Genomic DNA, 17,570 nt, shown 5'->3' on the forward strand with positions numbered 1-17,570 from the left:
CTAATTTTCGTATTTTTAGTAGAGACAGGGTTTCATCATGTTGGCCAGAGTTGTCTTGAACTCCTGACCTCAGGTGATCTTCCTGCCTCGGTCTCTCAAAGTGCTGAGATTACAGGTGTGAGCCACTGCAGCCAGCCGAAAAATTATATTTATAATGAGAAGTAGGAAAAAGTAGTTTCCATATTCTGTTACAGGCTTTACTAAGCCTAATCATAAATACTGAAACCAACAACACTGTAATCAGATCAGATACTTTTCTTTCATTTGGTCTTATTAAATACACAGGTAATCATCAAATACATTTTGATGTATTTACATATCCACATATTCTTATTATCTTAAATCTAAGCATCCTTGGGCTACTAAAAGGCAGTATTCACTTAACTTACTGTTATGCCTTTATTTAAATCACACCATCTTGATATTTGGTTTTATTGCCACGCTTTGATGAATTATAAAGTGGTTTCATAATTAAATCGGTGTTATTAAATCAAGTCAAAATTACAATTTTACTTCAGCACTCTCACAGACAATAAAATCAATGAATGGAGTAAAAGGCATAAATGATTATAAATTAAGGAACAAAGATTATACAGAATTTGCTTTGATAAGGTCAGTTTAATTATAGCTTAGTGACTTAATAGTAAATGTACTTAAAAAAACATAGTTTCTACTGAGAGGATAAATAATCTTCCATAATAATGTGTTTAAATTTCTATTTTAAAGGACTAGATTATGGTTGAAAGGGAAAAGAGATAAAGAGATAAAACTCACTTGATCCACAGAAAGTGACGCATAGAAAATACATCAATTTCCTAAACCGATAAGCCAGTAGACGTTAAGCATAGGTGACATTGTATCTATATGAAATCTCAAGAATTGACACTTTACATCAAAATGCATTTTCTCACCTTTAAAGATAACTGGTTAAGGGAGTGTTCTCACACTAAAGAGTAAAAACATCATAGAAACAGGCATATTTTGGAATATATTCCATTTCCTACTGGCCTTACAGAATTGTATACTAAGTTTCTCTTAATTAAGCACAGTTCTTTACTTGTTGCAATTCTCATTACATAAGTTACCTAGAGATCTGTAGTGCTCCAGTATAGCAGAGTCTTGTCTCCCGTCAGGCAGCTCAAGGTTATGAAAGTCCTGTAGTAAAAGTCTTTTGCTCCCTGATGAGGTTGAGATATAATTAATAATGTGTTGGCTGACTGTTTTGGACACCATGCTTAGCATGCTGATATCCTTCACTACCAAAAGAAATATATATGTGTATGTATCAATGGCTTAAATGCAAGAACATCACTATTAACACAGTCTATTAACTTACAGGTTAACTCAATCATCACCACTATCACTATCATCATCCCATTGGGAAAAAAGGGAAAAACCTTAAAATTGTTTAAAATCCGGTTCTCAATGAATTAGAGACATGTTTGGATTTACCAATCAAGGTACTATGTCATAATTACAGGCATGTTTTCAAGAGTTTAAGTACTGCTCTGTTCAAAGGAAGATTAAAAAAAATTAACTTAGGGCTAGGTGCAGTGACTCACGCCTGTAATCCCAGCACTTTGGGAGGCCGAGGCGGGCAGATCACTTGAGGTCAGGAGTTCGAGACCAGACTGACCAACATAGAGAAACTCCGTTTCTACTAAAAATACAAAATTATCCAGGCATGGTGGTGCATGCCAGCTACTCGGGAAGCTGAAGCAGGAGAATAGCTTGAACCCAGGAAGTGGAGGTTGCGGTGAGCCGAGATTATGCCACTGCACTCCATCTTGGGCAACAAGAGCAAAACTCCATCTAAAAAAAAAATAATAATAATAATAATAATAATTTAAGTATTGTGCTTTCTCATTGTACTCCTTACCTGACAATAATGAAACTTTAGAAAATAAACACTTAAACTTAATATGAATGTCATTAACATTTTAGTAGGGCCCAAGATGACAAACTAGTTCTCGGGAAAAATTAAAATACTCTATTGTCTTGTGTAGGCTATTCATAAGTTCCCAAACCTCACCTGACAAATATTTTAGAATTATCTGGAATATTTCCAATGGTAAGGCTTTAAAATTTCCAAATGTTGATGTGGGTTGAAAGCCTGAGCCAAGGGTCTTGGAATAACAGCTGGTTTGACGATTACTACGTCTAAGTTTCTGGTTGGGAATCAAAGTGAAATTGGTATTTATTCTGGATGCCATTTTTCTTCTTGTCTCATAAATTTATCCTGGTCAGAAAAACAAAGTACAAGAGACAAGAAAGAAAAGAAATTAAAGCAAGAAAGAGCATTTTTTTTTTAAACGAAGAGGTTGATAGTATGATATGCAATAGCTGTTTCTCTGTATTTACAAAAGATTTTTGGTTTTTTTTTGAGATGGAGTCTTGCTCTGTTGCCCAGGCTGGAGTGCAATGGCATAATCTCGGCTCACTGCAACCTCCACCTCCCGAGTTCAAGTGGTTCTTCTGCTTCAGCCTCCTGAGTAGCTGGGATTACAGTCATGTGCCACCATGCCCAGCTAATTTTGTATTTTTAGTAGAGACGGGGTTTCACCATGTTGGCCAGGAAGGTCTCGAACTCCTGACCTCAGGTGATCTGCCCTCCTCAGCCTCCCAAAGTGCTGGGATTACAGGCATGAACCACTGAGCCTGGCTCCACTTACTTTATTACAGCTAAAATTTAAATAGTTTTAAAGTCTCTATTTTCATTTCTTTTTTTATTGTTTCGAACAAAAAAAGTCAGTACTCAGTTTTAAAGAAATAGAAAAACATTACTATGAAATTTTAAAGCTACAATAACATTTTGACTTTTTAAAAGAATATAGGCTGGGTGTGGTGGCTCACGTCTGTAATCCCAACACAAAAAAGTAGGTGGCATTACTATTACCAATTATGTGCTGTATAATACTCAAATAAGCAGTGAATTAAAGTCTTTCTTCTTTTGTTTTTTTGTTTGTTTGTTTGTTTTTTTCTGGTCAAAGTCTTGCTTTGTTGCCCAGGCTGGAGTGCAGTGGCATAATGATAGCTCATTGCAGCCTTGAACTCCTGGGCTCAAACAATCCTCCTGTCTCAGCCTCCTGAGTAGCTGGGACTACAGGTACAGAGCCACCATGCCCAGCTAAAGTAAAAAAAAATTTGTTTTTGTGGAGGCAGTGTCTGCCTGTGTTGCCCAACCTCGTCTTGAACTCCTGAGCTCAAGTGATCTGCCCACCTCAGCCTCCCAAAATGCTGGGATTATAGGCATGACCCACTGTGTGTTAATAAGACTAGAATAAATACATGAATAGTAATAATTCTTCCCTCAATTCCACCTTCTGTTAATAATAGCCACTGGCCGAGCGAAGAGACTCACACCTGTAATCTCAGCACTCTGGGAGGCAGAGGTGGGTGGAACACCTGGGGTCAGGAGTTTGAGACCAGCCTGGCCAACATGGTGAAACCCGTCTCTACTAAAAATACAAAAATTAGGCCGGGCCCAGTGGCTCATTCCTGTAACCCCAGCACTTTGGGAAGCCAAGGCGGGTGGATCATCTGAGGTGAGGAGTTCGAGACCAGCCTGGCCAACATAGTGAAACCCCGTCTCTACAAAAAATACAAAAATTAGCCAGGGATGGCAGTGTGCACCTGTAATCCCAGCTACTTGGGAGACTGAGGCAGGAGAATTGCTGGAAGCTGGGAGGCAGAGGTTGCTGTGAGCCCAGCTAATCTGAAGGGTGAGGCATGAGAATTGCTTGAACCCGGCAAGCAGAGGTTGCAATGAGCTGAGATCATGCCATTGCACTCCAGCCTGGGGCAACACAGTGAGACTTGGTCTCGAAAAACAAACAAACAACAAAAAATAACAACAATAATAATAATAGTCACTGATGAACCTTAGAAAGGGCCTACGCATCTTGATTTCAAAGACAAATATTTCTTAAACTCATTAAATGCAACTTATTAAAATCACTGATTATTCACTTACACTAAATAATTTTTTTTTTTTAGACGGATTATCGCTCTACTGCCCGGGCTGGCGTGCAGTGGCGCGACGCGATCTCAGCTCACTGCAACCTCCGCCTCCCAGGTTCAAGTGATTCTCCTGCCTCAGCCTCCCAAGTAGCTGGGATTACAGGCACATGCCACCACTAGTAGCTGGGATTACAGGCGTGTGCTACCACACCCAGCTGATTTCTGTATTTTTAGTAGAGACGGGGTTTCACCATGTTGGTCAGGCTGGTCTGGAACTGCTGACCTCAGGTGAGCCACCAGCCTCAGCCTCCCAAAGTGCTGGGATTACAGGCGAAAGCCACCGCGCCCACCCATTACACTAAATAATTATTTAAACATGTTTACCACACAGCGACTTTGCGTCACTCTATTGTTCTAATTCAGAAAACAATGTCTTTTGTGTATATATACATATACATATACGCATAATTACAACTCCAATCGAAGGCTCCTTGTTTCTGAAGTAACAACTAAGACATTTTCATCAAAGATATATAATTGTATCTGGCCAAAATGCATTTTCTCCTTTCCTACAAATTGCTAAAGTAACATTGTTACTTATACATCTTGAAATGTTACATATCAACTTACATCAATTTAAAATTGGTTACACATTTGAAAACATAACAAAGAAATTTAGTGCTTAGTGAAAAGTACACTCTGAACCTCCTTTGAAACCATACCACAGCGATTGGGGTCAGTATTCAGTGAACACTTAAATTAGGAGATATTTTAAAATTATCATTAAAATTACACAAATAGGCTGGGCATGGTGGCTCACGCCTTAATCCCAGCACTTTGGGAGGCTGAGGCCGGTGGGACACGAGGTCAGGAGATCGAGACCACCCTGGCTAACATGGTGAAACCCCTTCTCTAGTAAAAAAAAAAAAAAAAATTAGCCGGGCATGGTGGCACGCGACTGTAGTCCCAGCTACTCTGGAGGCTGAGGCAGGAGAATCGCTTGAACCCGGGAGGCGGAGGTTGCAGTGAGCCGAGATCACGCCACTGCACTCCAGCCTGGGTGACAGAGCAAGACTCTGCCTCAAAAAAAAAAAAAAAAATTACACAAATAACAACTTTACACAATACAGCTAAACAAGAAGAAAAAAATTAAGTCCACTTATAAACACTTTGGTTTATATAATTTCAGACTTTTACATACATATATTTCTTTTTAACAAAAAAGAGGGATCACTATATATACTACTTTGTAATCTGCTTTTTTCAATGATTCTCTTTCCATGCTAATATCCTTCTACAAGTAATCATATTTTAATGGCTGTGTGTTATTCCACCAAATAAAATCATCTTAATTTGTTTAATCCATAAGGTTGTTTGTAACTTTCACTTTTCACAGTAGGCGTTTTGTTTGTTTGTTTGAGATGGAGTTTCGCACAGTCTCCTGGGCTGGAGTGCAGTGGCGCGATCTCGGCTCACTGCAAGCTCTGCCTCCCGGGTTCAAGCGATTCTCCTGCCTCAGCCTCCCCAGTAGCTGGGACTACAGGCGCCCGCCCCCACGCCCAGCTGATTTCTGTATTTTGAGTAGAGACGGAGTTTCACCGTGTTAGCCAGGCCGGTCTCGATTTCTTGACCTCGTGATCCGCCTGCCTCGGCCTCCCAAAGTGCTGGGATTACAGGCGTGAGCCACCGCGCCCGGCCAACACTGTAGGTGTTTTAAAGCATTTTTATTACAATAGCACAAATCCGGCCTTGGCTTCTTCCTGTTTCTCTGAGGAATGTGGAAAGTGAGGCTTGGGCCCGCGGGCTCTTCAAAGACTCTCACCAGGCGGGGACTCCACTGTGTCAACTATGAACAATATACGTGTTTAAAATAAATATAAATAAAAATTTAAAAATGATAAGCCCAAATTCTTTTAAAACTCAAGTCTCCACTTACAGTTCCTTATTTTCCTCACTCAGAGCTGGACGTTTCGCGGGGAAAAAGCAAGCTTTTGTGAAAATTCTAAAGGTATAATCCTAAATTATTTCTGGTTTCCGCTCACCCCTCTAGCGAATAAGAATCACAGCCCTAAATAATAATAAAATGTTTCATGCCCCCTGTTCTATCCCACTAATTTTGACCGCGGGTGAAAGGTTTTGAGGGTTCAATTGGATGAACCTCCCCGCCCCTCACACCTTTAAGATAAAAACTACATTCACAGCGATTTCTGTTTTAACATAAAACTCTTGTAAGGGCCCCACCCCATTTGTCGGGCAGCTGCCCAAAAACATCTCCAAAGCCGCAAACTAGGGAAGCCTAAAGAACATACTGGTCAACATGAGAATCAAACCACACGGGGTACATGTTTCGCTCCCTTCAGTCCATGAAAGATGAAATTATCGCAATAAAATACTGGGGAAAAAAAAACCCTCTTTTACCACAGATTTTGACAGTTTTCCGGCTACACAGTCACAGGAAAGTGGGAGTTAGTCGTTTTGCCCCACCATCCTCAAATTTCTTAGTGTTTAGAAAAGAAAATATCTCCTCAAGAGCTTCCCGCCAGGAGGCGAGAGGGTCAGACTCCCGTAGGCTCCGGAGCTGCAGCCCTACCCACCAGGCGTCCCCGCGGCCTCTAGAATATTGTAGAATCTTCCCAAGAGCCCCCGCGGGAAGGAGGCCCGCCCCCTCATGAATAGCAAGCAGCCTCAGCTCTCGTAGTGCCCGCCTCCCTCATGAATATTGTAGATCTTCCCAGGAGCCCTAGCGGGAAGGAGGGCCCCCCCCGCCCCCTTATGAATAGCAAGAGAGCCAGCTCCCATGGTGCCCTCCTTCTCATGAATAACTAACGAGGGCGAGGTTCCTGGAACCCAAACTCAGGCCTCAGCCACCCTTCGCTCCAAGCTGAAGACAAAAAGGGGCTGGAGCCGGTACGGTGTGGGGGAGGGGAGGGTGTAGCCCAAGATCCTGAACGCGGCGAGCCACGTCTCTGCTCCACTGCCTTTCCCTTCACCTAGTTTTGAGACTATTTTTGAGTCCCTCCCACCCCCACTAACTCCAGTAGGGCAAGTTACAAGGGGTTTCATCAAACCTTTTGGTAGAAAAAAACCTCCAGCCATTCCTTTTTAAATCTGTCTTGCCGGTGCGGTGGCTCATGCCTGTAATCCCAACACTTTGGGAGGCCGAGGCGGGAGGCTCCCTTGAGTCCAGGAGTTTGAGACCAGCCTGGGCAACATAGGGAGACCCCCGCCCACACACACACACAACCCCGCTCCCGGTCTCTAAATAAACACATAAATAATAAATCTGTCTAGAATCAAAGGAAGATGTGTGTCTCCATCCTCTCAAGATGGAATCAAGACAAATCTTTCTAGCTAGGCCCTCCTGGCTAGAAGATTAAATTCTCATTCATTCATTTCTTCATTCATTCTGTAACTATTTATTGAAGCCTGCTCTGTTCCGGACACAGGAGTAGGCCTTAAGGATGGAACGGAGAACAAGACAGATACGTTTCCTGCTTTAATGGAGTTTATTAGCCTAATGGGGAAGATAGAATGAACAGACAGAGCATCTACAGATGTTGAGAGCAGTTCCGGTGAGAGCAGCGTGACAGAGGAAATAAGACAGAATGATGGGGTGTGTGTGTGTCGACAGAGAGCTACTTTAGATAGACTGATCCTCAAGGTCCCTTTGATATGACGATTTGAGAACTGATGGAGGGGAAGGAGCCAGTCAGGAGAAGGGCTGAGGGAAGAGGGAATGGGGGAAAGGTTCTCCTACTTTTGCAGATCAATTCTACATTATACCCAACACAAAATATATAAGGAACTACATAAAGACTAAGTGGAAATTTAGGATTAGTTGGCATGCTGTTATTTTATATAATCACAAATATTCATCCATTTTGGCTTTGTATCTTTTTTTTTCCTGACCTCAGGTGACCTGCGTACCTCAGCACTGCAAAGTGCTGGGATTACAGGTGTGAGCCACCACTCTCCCGGCCTTTATTTATTTATTTATTTTTTTTGAGACAGAGTCTTGCTCAGTCGCCCAGGCTGGAGTGCAGTGGCACGATCTCGGCTCACTGCAGCCTCTGCCTCCCGGGTTGAAGTGATTCTCTTGCCTCAGCCACCCAGTAGCTGGGACCACAGGTGGGCACCACCATTGTATTTTTAGCAGAGATGGGGTTTCGCTATGTTGCCCAGGCTGGTCTTAAACTCCGAGGCTCAAGCGATCTGCCTGCCTCCCAAAGTGTTGGGATTAAAGGTGTGAGCCACCGGGCCTAGCCCTGGCTTTGTATCCTTTTGCAGCCAATTTTTTTTTTTTTTTTTTTGAGATGAAGTCTGTCTCTGTTTCCCAGGCTGGAGTGCAGTGGTGTGATCTTGGCTCACTGCAACCTCCACCTCCCAGATTCAAGTGATTCTCCTGCCTCAGCCTCCCAAGTAGCTGGGATTACAGGCACCCACCACCATGCCCAGCTAATTTTTTTTGTATTTTTTAGTAGAGATGGGGTTTCACCATGTTGGCCAGGCTGGTCTTGAACTCCTGACCTCAGGTGATCCACCCACGTCAGCCTGCCAAAGTGCTGGGATTACAGGCGTGTGCTACCGCGCCCAGCTGCAGACAATTCTTTTTCTTCCCCCTGTCTCCAACATTGATTAGAGGTCCTTGACCAACTATCATCCCGTTGGCAGTGGGCCAGATGCACATAATGGAAACAACGATCCTTAGTGGTGAGAATTTAGATTTTACTCAAAGTGTCATGGGAAGTGTCATGGGAAGTCCTTGAAGAGTTTTAAGCAGAGAGTGCTATGATCTGATTTACATCATTAAAAGATTGCTCTGGCTTTTATGTGGAGAATAAATGAGGCTAGGAGTGGAGGGTAAGATCTGTTAGGATGTTGCAGGACTAGAATGGTGGATCTGAGGGATGGGTTTGAGATATATTTTGGTGGTAGAAGTAACTGAATTTACCTAATGGATTGGATATGGGTGGAAGGAAGGGAAAGGAAGGAGACAGGAATAATTCCCAGGTTTCTGACTTCATTAAATGGGTAGAAGTTAATCCCATTTACTGAGATATGCAAGTGAGGAGCTTTTCCTAGTGGAGTTTTGTCTTTTCTTTTCTTTCTTCTTCTTCTCCTTTTTTTTTTTTTTTTTTTTTTGACGGAGTTTCGCTCTTGTTGCTCAGACTGGAGTGCAATGGCACGATCTCGGCTCACTGCAACTTCTGCCTCCCAGGTTCAAGCAACTCTCCTGCCTCAGCCTCTCCAGTAGCTGGGATTACAGGCATGCGCCACCATGCCTGGCTAATTTTGTATTTTTAGTAGAGATGGGGTTTCTCCATGTTGGTCAGGCTGGTCTCGAACTCCCAACCTCAGGTGATCTGCCCGCCTCTGCCTCCCAAAGTGCTAGGATGACAGGTATGAGCCACTGTGCTCAGCCTTATGTTTGTTTTTCTTTTTGGAACAAGGTCTCACTCTGTTGCCCAGGCTGGAGTACAATGGTGCAATCACAGGTTACTGTAACCTCAAACTCCTGGCCTCTAGCAATCCTCTCACCTCAGTGAAGTGCTGAGATTACAGGCGTGAGCTACCTCGCCTGGCCAACTAGTGGAGAATTAAGAGAATTCTAGTGGATAATTAATTTTCCAAGTGGTAAATTTGAGGTTTCTCTGAGGCATCCAAGTGAAGATGTCATGTTAAGGAGGCATTTGAATTTAAAAATCAGAGTGCTTTTGGAGGAAAATGTCTGGGCTGGAGATATACATTTAAGGATTAGAGGAATATAATTGTAAGCATTAGAGGAATATCGACACTCAGACTTGGGAAAAGGAGGGCAAGATCTCAAAGGAGATTGAAAAGGAGTATCTAGCAAAGTAAACTGGAGAAAACCTGGAGAGTCTGGGGTCACAGAATCCTGAAGCATCGGTGCTTCAAGAATGAGGAGTAGCCCTCTGTGACAAGTGCCACCCAGTTGAGCAAGGTGTCTGTTACATGAGCATTGCAGGTGTCTGCTGGATTTGGCAATCCAATTTAGGTACAAGCACTGCAGGTCCACCTTGTCATTTCCTATTTCAATAATCCATAGTAACTTTGCCTTGCCAACCACCTCAAACTCAAATCTCTCTGCTATTTCATCAGCGTCCTCTATGATCTGTTGTTCACCTATTCATTCATCCATTTGTTACGTTCAAGCCACGCCTATTTTCTGCCGGGCCTAGTGGTAGCTCAGGATAAATACAGTTTTGGCCTTCCAATGGCTCATGCTCAGAGCACCCAACTTGAATAAAATGTAATCCCTTCCTTCCCAAACCTGCTACTCCAGCAGGGGTGGAGGAGGTAGCTCCTCCTTAACAGATTTATCCCTACCTCTTTGTGCTAAAACTCCCATTAAAAATGACTTCCTTGCTTTCTAAATCTCCCTTTGGGTTCCACTTTAAGATTCACACCCTGCATCAATAAGTATGCCTTCTCGCCTAAGTGATGCTGTAAACCCCTTGAGATGCCTTATATCTCTTTTGTATTCTTCACATAGAAAAGAATGCCAGGTACAGAGATGGATCTACGGTGAGGCTATGGAAACTTAAACATCAGAGTCCCCTGCTTGCTCTTCTTTTTTCTTTTGAGACAGAGTCTTGCTCTGTCACCCAGGCTGGAGTGCAGTGGCACGATCTCGGCTCACTGCAACCTCCGTCTCCTGGCTTCAAGCGATTCTCCTGCCTCAGCCCCCCAAGTTGCTGGGACTACAGGTGCCTGCCACCATGCCCAGCTGATTTTTGTATTTTTAGTAGAGATGGGGTTTCACCATATTGACCAGGCTGGTCTCGAACTCCCGACCTCAGGTGATCTGCCCACCTCGGCCTCCCAAAGTGCTGGGATTACAGGCATGAGTCACCACACCTGGCCCCTGAGCGACTGTGCCCAGCCCTGTAATTTTATATTCATAAACAGCAGATGAAGATTGAAGAAATATTTGCTGATGGGCTCAGAATTAGCTAACTTCACATATTTGTTGATTTATTAAGCTTGTTTTATTAACAGGGATTTATGTGAGGGCTTTACTTACTGATCATATCATTCCCTTGCCCCAAAGCTTTCAATGCCTCTGATTAAATATAAACTTGTTCTTCAATGCCTGCCTCGATGTGGCTGCATTTTTAGGTCTCCAGCCTATCTCCTTAAACTGAAGCCCCCATTATCATCCCTGGTGGCTTTGTTCATGCTGATTTCTCTGCTCAGAAACCTGTCTCTTCCAACTCTACCTTTTTTTTTTTTATAGACAGGATCTCCTTCTGTGCCAGGCTGGAGCACAGTGGCACAATCATGGCTCACTGCAACCCCCCTGGGCTCAAGCAATCCTACTGCTTCAGCCTCCCAAGTAGCTGAGACTACAGGTGTGTACCACCACATCCAGGTAATTTTTCTATTTTTTTTTAGAGACGAAGTCTCTCTATATTGCCCAGGGTGGTCTCGAACTCCTGGACTCAAGAGATCTGCCTGTCTTGTCCTCCCAAAGTGCTGGCATTACAGGCATTAGCTACCACTTCTTCCCTTTTCCCATCCTAAAATATCCTTCGGCATTTGCTTCTGAAAGAGAGGTTCCTGGACCAACAACCTAACTGAGAGCTTGTTAGAAATGAAGACTCTCAGACACCATCTCAAAGCTAGTGAATGGGAATCTGCATTTGAATAAGATCCACAGTAAAGTTTGAGACATAGTAACTTAGGCCATTTCACAGGCTACCTCATTGAGGAATCTGAAATCTTTTAAAATCCCTGTAATGAGACAACATTTTTCCTCTTTTGAACTCTTCATTCATTCTTTGCTGGTACTTCTCTCTGGGCACTTTATTTCACCTTGAATTGTGGTTAATTATACACAAGACTTAGTTTTCCTGTTAGGTTGTGAGGTCTTTGAAGGCAGTAACAGTGGAATCTCCAATTTGATGAATTAGTTGCCTTGGGAACATTCACACACACACACATACATATACCCACCCAACTCTAGATGGTACTGGTGTTTTAGTTGATCCTCAGAATTTTGCAAGGATTCAAATATAAATTGACTTTCAAATGTGAATGCCATGCATGGGCAAGATCTGTTGCAATTATTTTTACTTAATAAAACAAGCATACAACTATTATTGTCATGAAAGTCTTTAATATAATTTTCTTTTCTTTTCTTTTCTTTTTTTAGAGACAGAATTCCGCTTTTATTGCCCAGGCTGGAGTACAATGGCCTGATCTTGGCTCACCTCAACCTCTGCCTCTCAGGTTCAAGAGATTCTCCTGCCTTAGCCTCCAGAGTAGCTGGGATTACAGGCATGCGCCACCACGCCTGGCTAATTTTGTATTTTTAGTAGAGATGGGGTTTCTCCATGTTTGTCAGGCTGGTCTCAAACTCCCGACCTCAGGTGATCCACCGTCCTCAGCCTCCCAAAGTGCTGGGATTACAGGCGTGAGCCACTAAGCCTGACTGATAGAATTTTCTTTACCTTTGTCTGGTGCTGTGTGATAAGATTATATCTTCATCTGTAAATTGCAGAGTAGGAAGAGGGCTAGCCTAAATTATTTAAAAACAGCTGGTTACCTGTAACATTCTATAAAAACTCCAGGGAGGCTGGGCGCGGTGGCTCATGCCTGTAATCCCAGCACTTTGGGAGGCCAAGGCGGGTGGATCACTTGAAGTCAGGAGTTCGAGACCAGCCTGGCCAATGTGATGAAACACTGTCTGTACTGAAAATACAAAAATTAGCCAGGTGTACTGGCGTGCATCTCTAGTCCCTGCTACTTGGGAGGCTGAGGCAGGAGAATCGCTTGAACCTGGGAGGCAGAGGTTGCAGTAAGCCAACATTGCACCACTGCATTCTAGCCTGGGCAACAGAGGGAGACTCTGTCTCAAAAAAAACCCCCAAAACTAAAAAACAATACAAAAAAACCCCCAGGGAAGGAGACTCCACAGATTCCTTTGACTGAAACAGTATTTTTTCAGTGGGGAGGGGATGGAATATTGCTCTTTCGCCCAGGCTGGAGTACAGTGGTACAATCTCGTCCCACTGCAACCTCCACCTCTGGGTTTCAAGAGATTCTCCTGCCTCAGCCTCCCAAGTAGCTGGGATTACAGTTATGCGCCACCAAGCCCAGCTGCTAATTTTTGTATTTTTAGTAAAGATGGGGTTTCATCATGTTGGTCAGGCTGATCTCGAACTCCTGAGCTTAAATGATCCACCTGTGTTGGCCTCCCAAAGTGCTGGGATTACAGGCATGAGCCACAATGCCCGGCCTAGATTTTTTCATAAAATTATTAATTTAGGCTAGGCATGGTGGTTTATGCCTATAACCCTAGCACTTTGAGAGGCTGAGGTGGGATTATTGCCAGGAGTTCAAGACCAGCCTGGGTAACATGGCAAAACTCTGTCTCTACAAAATTAAAAAAACAAACAAACAAACAAACAATAATAATCTGGGCATGGTGGCTCATGCCTGTAGTCCTAGCTACTTGGGAGGCTGAGGCAGAAGGATCACTTGAGTCCAAGAGTTTGAGGCTGCAGTTAGCTGTGATTGAGCCACTGCACTCCAGCCTGGGCATCAGAGTGAGACCCGGCCTCTCTCTAAAAAAAAAAAAAAAAAGAGAGAGAAAACAAATTACTTTGAAATTCCCACAAGAAATCAGTGTTCACTGCAGAAAAATATAAAAATTACACAGAAGTCTCTCTATTCTCCCCATATCAATCCAATATTTCTGCCGGGAGGTAACTGCTGATAACACTTTAGTATATTTCCTTCCTAAAGGACTCTTTCCTGGGCAAGAAATATACATACATGTCATCATTTTTCATTTTTACTAGGTACATAGCATTTCACTATAAAGATATATCATACAAATTTGTTTAATTGGTTCTGCATCATTATTAGATTGTTTCCAATTTTTGCCTTTCTTTTTTTTTTGAGACCAAGTGTCACTCTGTTGCCCAGGCTGGAGTGCAGTGGCACGATCTCGGCTCACTGCAACCTCTGCATCCCGGGTTCAAGCGATTCTTCTGCCTCAGCTTCCTGAGTAGCTGGGATTACAGGCGCATGCCACCAAGACTGGCTAATTTTTGTATTTTTAGTAGAGACGAGGTTTCACCATGTTGTCCAGGCTGGTCTCGAACTCCTGACCTCAAGTGATACGCCTGCCTGGGCCTCCCAAAGTGCTGGGATTTACAGGCGTGAGCAACCACCTAATTTTTTTATTTTTAAACAATGCTGCAATAATCACTTTGTATATTCTTTTAGGATAAACTTTTTTTTTTTTTTTTTAGGATAAACTTTCAAAAGTTAATTTTTTTAAATCTTTTTTTTCCCCAAAGGATTCAGGAATAAGAAATGCTCTTGGTCCTATTCTTGCTATTCTGCATTTATAAAATTACCTTTTGAAATGTATAGCCTTCGAAGAACTGAGAGATCATCCCAATGGCTCTTAATTATTATCATTGTCATCATCATTGTCATTCCATTTCTGGTTTTAAGAAATATATATATATGTGTTTTTTATTTTTATTTTTTATTTTTTTTGAAACGGAGCCTTGCTCTGTCACCCAGGCATGATCTGGGATCACTGCAACCACTGCCTTCTGGGTTCCAGCGATTCTCTGGCCTCAGCCTCCGAGTAGCTGGGACTACAGGTACATGCCACCATGCCTAGCTAAATGCCTCCCGAGTAGCTGGGACTACAGGAACATGCCACCATGCCCAGTTTCACCATGTTGGCCAGGCTGGTCTCGAACTCCTGACCTCAGGTGATCTACCTGCCTCGGCTTCCCAAAATGCTGGGATTACAGGTGTGAGCCACCGTGCCCGGCCAGGATTCAATTTTTTTTTTTTTTTTGAGACAGAGTCTCGCTCTTTCGCCCAGGCCGGACTGCAGTGGCGCTATCTTGGGTCACTGCAAGCCCCGCCTCCCGGGTTCACGCCATTCTCCTGCCTCAGCCTCCCAAGTAGCTGGGACTACAGGCGCCTGCCACCGTGCCCAGCTAATTTTTTGTATTTTTAGTAGAGATGGGGTTTCACCATGTTAGCCAGGATGGTCTCGATCGCCTGGCCTCGTGATCCGCCCGCCTCGGCCTCCCAAAGTGCTGCGATTACAGGCGTGAGCGACTGCACCCGGCCCAGGATTCAGTTTTTATGAGGAAGTTAGAGTAGTCAAAATCATAGACACAGAAAGTAGAATGGTGATTGCCTCGGCCTGGAGGGAGAGGGGAATGGAGAGTTACTTTTTTTTTTTTTTTTTTTTTGAGATGAAGTCTCACTCTATTGCCCAGGCTGGAGTGCAGTGGTGCAATCTCAAGTACACTGCAACCTCCGCCTCCTGGGTTCAAGTGATTCTCTTGCTTCAGCCTCCTGAGTAGCTGGAATTACAGGTGCCTGACACCACATCCAGCTAATTTTATATTTTTAGTAGAGACGGGGTTTTACCATGTTGGCCACGCTGGTCTCGAACTCCTGACTTCAGGTGATCCACCCGCCTCAGCCTCCCAAAGTGTTGGAATTATAGGCGTGAGCCACCACGCCCGGCCAGAGTTACTGTTTAATGGGTACAGAATTTCAGTTTCTGGAGACAGGATGTGGTGATGGTTGCACAACATTATGAATGTATTTAATACCACTGAGCTGTACATGTGGAAATAGTTAAGGTGGTAAATTTTACATGTATTTTACCACAATTAAAAAATGCATTTAAGGCCGGGCATGATGGCTCATATCTGTAATCCCAGCACTTTGGGAGGCTGAAGTGGGCAGATTACATGAGGTCAGGACTTCAAGACCAGCCTGACCAACATGGTGAAACCCCATTCCTACTAAAAAAAAAAAAAAAAAAATTAGCCAGGCATGGTGGCGCACGCCTGTAATCCCAGCTACTCGGGAGGCTGAGGCAGGAGAATTGCTTGAACCTGGGAGGTGGAGGCTTCAGTGAGCTGAGATCGCGCCACTGCACTCCAGCCTGGGCAACAGAGTGAGACTCCATCTCAAAAAAAAAAAAAAAAAAGCATTTTAAAAAAGAGATTATATCTGTTAAGTAGGATAAAAATTAAATAAAAAATAAATAAGTAAAAAAGAGAGTACATATAAAAATGCAGTTTTGGCTGGTGCAGTGGCTCACACCTGTAATCCTAGCACTTTGGGAGGACGAGGCAGGTGGATCACTTGAGTCCAGGAGTTTGAGACCAGCTTGGGCAATGTGGTGAGACCCCTGTCTCTACAAAAGATTAAAAAATGTTAGCCGGTCCTGGTGGTGCACGCCTGTAATCCCAGCTACTCGGGAGGCTGAGAGAGGAGAATCGCTTGAACCCAGGAGGCGGAGATTGTGGTGAGCTGAGATGGCACCATTGCACTCCAGCCTGGGCAACAAGAGCAAAACTCCATCTCCAAAAAAAAAAAAAAAAATTACCACGTGCCTGTAGTCCCGGCTATTCAGGAGGCTGATGGAGAGAATGGCTTGAGCCCAGAAGGTGGAGTCTGCAGTGAGCTTAGATTGCTCCATGGCACTCTCCAGCCTGGGTGACAGAGTGAGAACCTGTTTCAAAAAAAAAAAGTCTTGGCTTATTGGCTCACGCCTGTAGTCCCAGCACTTTGGGAGGCTGAGGAGGGAAGATCTCTTGAGCCCAGGAGTTTGAGACCACCCTGGGCAACATAGAAAGACTCTGTCTCAATTAAAAAAAAAATATATATATATATATTTGAAAAAAAATCATCTCCACAAAGGATACAAAAATTTAGCCAGGCGTGATGGCATGTGCCTGTGGTCCCAGCTATTGGGGAGGCTGAGGTGGGAGGATTACTTAAGTCCAGGAAGCAGAGGTTGCAGTGAGCCATGATCACGTCACTGCACTCTAGCTTGGGTGACAGAGTGAGACCCTGTCTCAAAAATAAAAAAAAAAAAGCAGTTTTTAGACAAATGCAATTTAAAATATTTGGAGATGTGATTGTAAATAGGTCTAAGTAGGCTCAAAGTCCACTAAACGTGGTTGTTAAAATTTATTAGATTCATAAATAGAATATTAAGATTTTTAACCTGAATTTGGAAGCTTAAGGGAAAACTTGGATTTTAATGTGTAAGTCTAATAAACCAAATATTAAAAGGAAAAAGAATATGTCACTTAAAATTATCATAGGTGAGTGACAGAAAATCCCAGATTACAGTACTTTAAACAAGACAGAAGCTTATTTTTCTCACATAAAGTCCTGAGATAAGCAGTCAGGACTGGTGTGACAGCTCCACAATCATCTGAAACCCAGGCTCCTTCTATCTTGTTGAGCCGCATCCTCAACCTGTGGCTTCCACCTCATGGCCCAAGGTAGCTGCTTAAGCTCAAGCCATCATGTGCACATCTCAGCCGGCAGGAAGTGGGGAAGAAGGGACCCCTACACACATATACTTCAAAGACCAGAACTTAGTCACATGGTCACTACCAATGGGAAAATATTTTGGAAGGCCCTGTGCCCAGCTAAAAAATAGCGGATTCTACTATTATATAGGAAGACAGGAGCAGGGCACAGAGGCTCACACCTGTAATCCAGCACTTTGGGAGGCCAAGGCAGGCAGATCATTTGAAGTCAGGAGTTTGAGACCAGCCTGGTCAACATGGTGA

At 43.4% G+C, this 17,570-nt stretch overlaps 1 protein-coding gene across 2 annotated transcripts in view; it reads right to left on the reverse strand.

Annotated features, from left to right (window-relative positions):
• Window positions 1-6,599, reverse strand: part of FBXO47 (F-box protein 47) — a 30,028-nt gene extending 23,429 nt beyond the window's left edge. Inside the window, exons 1-3 of one of the 2 annotated variants that reach the window (XM_054546633.2) lie at window positions 6,379-6,599; window positions 2,033-2,239; window positions 1,086-1,178 (exon numbers count right to left, since the gene is read on the reverse strand). In XM_054546633.2, coding sequence (XP_054402608.1) covers window positions 1,086-1,178; window positions 2,033-2,213 — 274 coding nt within the window. In that variant the 5' untranslated portion in view covers window positions 2,214-2,239; window positions 6,379-6,599. Of the gene's footprint in view, window positions 1-1,085; window positions 1,257-2,032; window positions 2,240-6,378 lie in introns of both variants that reach the window. The other variant, XM_024235069.3, reaches the window with a different exon arrangement.
• Between the last annotated feature and the right edge of the window lie 10,971 nt (window positions 6,600-17,570).

This window comes from Pongo abelii, chromosome 19 (genome assembly GCF_028885655.2).
Source record: "Pongo abelii isolate AG06213 chromosome 19, NHGRI_mPonAbe1-v2.0_pri, whole genome shotgun sequence".
NCBI classification, from domain to species: domain Eukaryota; kingdom Metazoa; phylum Chordata; class Mammalia; order Primates; family Hominidae; genus Pongo; species Pongo abelii.